The sequence below is a fragment of the Mizuhopecten yessoensis genome, unplaced genomic scaffold (assembly GCF_002113885.1).
Source record: "Mizuhopecten yessoensis strain PY_sf001 unplaced genomic scaffold, ASM211388v2 hete_36159466, whole genome shotgun sequence".
NCBI classification, from domain to species: Eukaryota; Metazoa; Mollusca; class Bivalvia; order Pectinida; family Pectinidae; genus Mizuhopecten; species Mizuhopecten yessoensis.
This window is the reverse complement of record NW_018485104.1, coordinates 1-4,223: the sequence shown is the minus strand read 5'-3', so window position 1 is coordinate 4,223 and position 4,223 is coordinate 1. Positions and strand designations below refer to the sequence as shown.

At 39.4% G+C, this 4,223-nt stretch overlaps 1 protein-coding gene across 1 annotated transcript; it reads left to right on the top strand.

The window, feature by feature from the left end:
- The first annotated feature begins 2,458 nt into the window (after window positions 1-2,458).
- On the top strand, window positions 2,459-4,174 carry LOC110444676. Its single transcript, XM_021489037.1, has one exon. It carries the CDS (start codon window positions 2,507-2,509, stop codon window positions 3,848-3,850), a length of 1,344 nt encoding a protein of 447 aa, XP_021344712.1. The 5' UTR covers window positions 2,459-2,506; the 3' UTR covers window positions 3,851-4,174.
- The last annotated feature ends 49 nt before the right edge of the window (window positions 4,175-4,223 follow it).

Genomic DNA, 4,223 nt, shown 5'->3' with positions numbered 1-4,223 from the left:
ATGTAGTAGGAAGATCTTATATAGATAATAACCAGATGTAGTAGGGAGATCCTAAATAGATTATAAAGAAACAGCTGTATGATGCAGTTTAATTCATTTTTGGCAAACTGAATCTGTTACAAAGTTTTTAAGGTGCAGTCACCTTTGGGTTACGTTGATCTTTGTATGGAAGGAAGAAATAGGTATCTATAGCGATATGTGAAGATTTCTGTGACGGGGAGAACCCCTTGTTCAATGTTATATGATCGATATAAATCTTAAGCGTTAGGGAAGAACAATTATTTGACAGTATATAATACCACAACGTCCATGATTAACAATATATGGTATGTTTATAAAATATTTGTAGTACGGGATAGGAAAAAGGTCATCACTAGACATAAAAGTCGTTGTTCAGTGATGTAGAACAGGGAGAAATCAGTAATCCATGTTTAACCATATAGATGTTATGTTATATGCAGAGGGGAAGACATTTTGCTAACGTTATATGATAGGAAGAAGTAATTATTTTGACTCTAAACATAGGGAGAAGTTATTATTGCTTGTCAAGGTATAGAGAGAAATAATTGTTTAACGTTGCAGGATAATTAATTGCTTTCTGCTGTTAGACTTAAGTCAAGAGCAATCGTTATCGATTTATCTACTCGCAAGCTGTCAATAACAAATGTGTCATTTCGAAAATAATTATATCGATCGTGAAACATTTAGCCTTTGATACATTACACAGGGTGCAAAGTCCATGTATGCTTACCTAGATTTATTTTTCGAATGTTTTTTTTGCAGTTAACATTAAATTGAAATCACAAAATAACATACTTTTGAAAGATTGGTATTATATCATATTAGTTGTGTTGACAAAATTCGATTCAACACAACGCTTCCTTTATTTTAGTTCATGTGAGCACTACGACTAAGTGTAAGTTAAGTGGACTAGCAACTCAAAAACCATTGACACTTTTTTTGTTTAGAAGTGTTCGGTACAGAGGCTAGTAAATAAAGTAATTTTCTATAATTATCATTATCTAACTGTTCTAGCCAGGACTTGACCGATTTTCGTTTTCTGTAAGGTTCGATCACTTTTAGATTTAATTAAGGTGTTGACTTATCAGGACCTACCGGTGTTGTTGTGATCAAGCGGTAACTAACCAAATCAGGTGTGGACTCGGGTACTGTCCGTGACACCACAGGTACCTGTCACCTCTAAGGATGTCGATAACAACTCAGACAAATGGACCATTTCTCTCCCAAGGGTCAAGCACGTATTACTATAATGGCCACCAATATGAAGTACTGTTTTAATACCGTTGTTAGTTTGCTGTATCGACTCTAACAATATGTTGACGATTAAGCATGGTGTTGTATATGGAAACAGGTGCTTTGGGAGGGGTTCGGACACGTTGTGGAATAGCTTACCATCTGCCATTAGAAAGTCAAACACCCTGGCCAAATTCAAGAATGATATAAAGACCCACCTATTTACGTCTGCCTTTAATGCTCTTTGCACAGACGTCATGTACATATTACCCTTTATTTATTCATTCATATGCACATTGGGGTGATTAACTTCTTGCTTAAAGTAAAATGGTGATTGTAAGCCTTTTTCGTTTATCAGATATAAATAATACTATTATCCATATGTCGTAGAGCGCTTTAGAGTAATTTTACAAATTATATATAGGGCGCTATATGAATGTTGTATATTATTATTATTACTATATTATTTTTCGTCAGTTACTGATTGTTGTGCTTCAGAAGTAGGGAAGCACTGATAAGGTCATATTTTACAGGAGTGAAGCCAGGGGTTGTGTGATTTTTGTGATTTTGAAATGTAACAGAAGTCTTGTGCGCTTTATATAAGGCACTTTGTAGGGTAAACTTGGAAAGATGCAAGAACGGGACTCAAATTTAGGATTTATTTAAATAATGCGCAAAGAATGGCATCACTGAATTTACATTCATCTTAACCGTAGTTCAAAATAGCTTTATTTAATTTGATTAAACATTTTCAATATAAAATTTAGGGAGACTCTTCTACTCCTTGTGTCATGACGAAAAAGTTTCAAATTGTGTAAGGTTATTATACAGGTAGTAGATTTTATTCCTTGTCTTATTTTGGAAATGTTGATAGCGTTCAATTGTTCAGTTACATTACATCTGCTATAATATAGGTTCTTTGGAAGTATTTACAAATTATGAGCTGAACTCCTTGAGTCATTTCTAAAACGAAAGTTCACGAATCCTTCCAACAGTTGTCCTCGTTACACATGAAACGTATCAGTGAGAGGTGGGTACCATGACAACTGGAAGGGTAACTGTAACTAGGTGACACTCTCACTTGGGCTAACACTAGCGAGTATTACACTGCATCTTTTTGTTGCCTGTTTCTGACAACTTGTTGATCATTTAAGACTTTTTGAAAATATGTTTCTGACTGCTTTGTGTGTATTGCAGGCAGGTGACCTTTCTGAACGAAGAGCTGGGCGGATATAGCAACACTAAATCCACGATGGGCATGCCCGGACGGGGAAAGACTGGTGTTCACCTCAACACTGACCAATGGAAAAAGGACATCGACCGCCAGGTCCACTCCTGGATGAAGACCAAACCGGTTCACGAAAATCAACGTGTTTCGCCCCGTCAAATGATGTCGCCCACCTTTGATGGGACACGAAAAAGGCGTCAAAAACGCCATCGTTTGCGAGATGCAGAGGAAAACATGGAAACTACGGAGTCGGTAACTGGAGGGAGTGAGTCGTTAGTGTCTGTGAGCACGGATTATACTAAACAGTCCAGTACGGACACGAAAACATCACAGACTTCCATGTTGTCAAAGACAAACTCACACACCAAAGACAGGAAATTCAGCCGATCGTCTGACGATCTGCTTGAAACTCCAGAAAGACATGGAAAACAACATGCTTATAATGAAATAGAATACCAAAAACGATATCGTAGGATTTATGACTTGAAAAAACATCTTCATTTTGTGAATTCTACTTGTCTGTCAGGACAGAATATTCTTAAGAAGAACCAACGTCTTCCCCCAATGAACGGTTTAACAAAAGAGGAAGTGGACCTCACCGCGCCTGATTTGCTAGCAATCACGTCTGTTCAAAAACACAACGAGCCGGAATCCGTGGTCCGGTATCCACCCCCGACTCTAGTTACGACCACACAACTCACCACGCATATCTCGCCCACGAAGGACTTTGAGGACTATCAACAATACAGTAATATTATCAACCATAAAAATCAAAGTGCGAACACACCGGAAACGACCCAATGGCAGCATACGAACCGGAAACCAGAACTCAATGTGTATGACAAACTACCTAGAATCACTGGCAAGGGCCAAAAGCGTCCTGGTGCCGAACAGCAACTGACAATTTCAGATTACCGTGTATTACGGGAAAATGAGATTCGGAATAGAAGGAATAAAAGAAACGGTTCAAATTTTCCTGGTTACCGTAAGCATAGTGTAATCGAGGAGGCAGACTCAACGTGCAATACCCACAGAACGGATTACGAGGGTGGGGCTGAGGCGTCAGAGGAGGGGGAGATTCCGGGGTTCCATGGCCATGAAGCGGAGCCAGACACTGACGAAAAAGCCAGGGAGGAGGAAGATGAGAACGAGGAAGATCAGACGACGGATCAGTACGAACAGACGCCGGGGATGAAAATCCGTATACATATCAAGTATAAACGCGACCTTGATGACGCGAGAGAGGACAGTACAGATACTGAGGACACCATGAACACTGCGTCACCGAGTCATCGAGGGGAAGGCCGCTTACCGCTCAAACATAGGACGCACAATAAAAAGAAAAGTGTTAGACAGGTTTCCGAGTGAATGCGACTTTTCGAGTGACCTTCAAAATGGTGGTCGGAATGCATACACGTGCGTTGTGCTATGCATGTCGTTCTCCTTACAATACTAGTTTTCTCTCATTTGTTTCAAATATTGTATTTGTTAATCAAATCAGATGACTGTGCTGTACGAATTAACAAAATGTATATGAAGCGGTTCAAAAGTTCATCTGTGATATCCAGAAATGAGATTTTGAAAAGGTTGGTAGACCTCAATAAAATGCGGAAAAGCCGTGACCCGAGGGGAGACATCCTCGATATCCAGGGGTTACGCTCATGTCATAGCGAAATTGAAGGCTCGGTGTGCGCCGCCTTGTTGATGAGACAAGAAAACTAGTTCGATCCTTTGATGTACA

Coding starts and splice junctions, on each gene's coding strand:
- LOC110444676 (XM_021489037.1), top strand. CDS start 2,507: ATGGGCATGCCCGGACGGGGAAAGACTGGTGTTCACCTCAACACTGAC.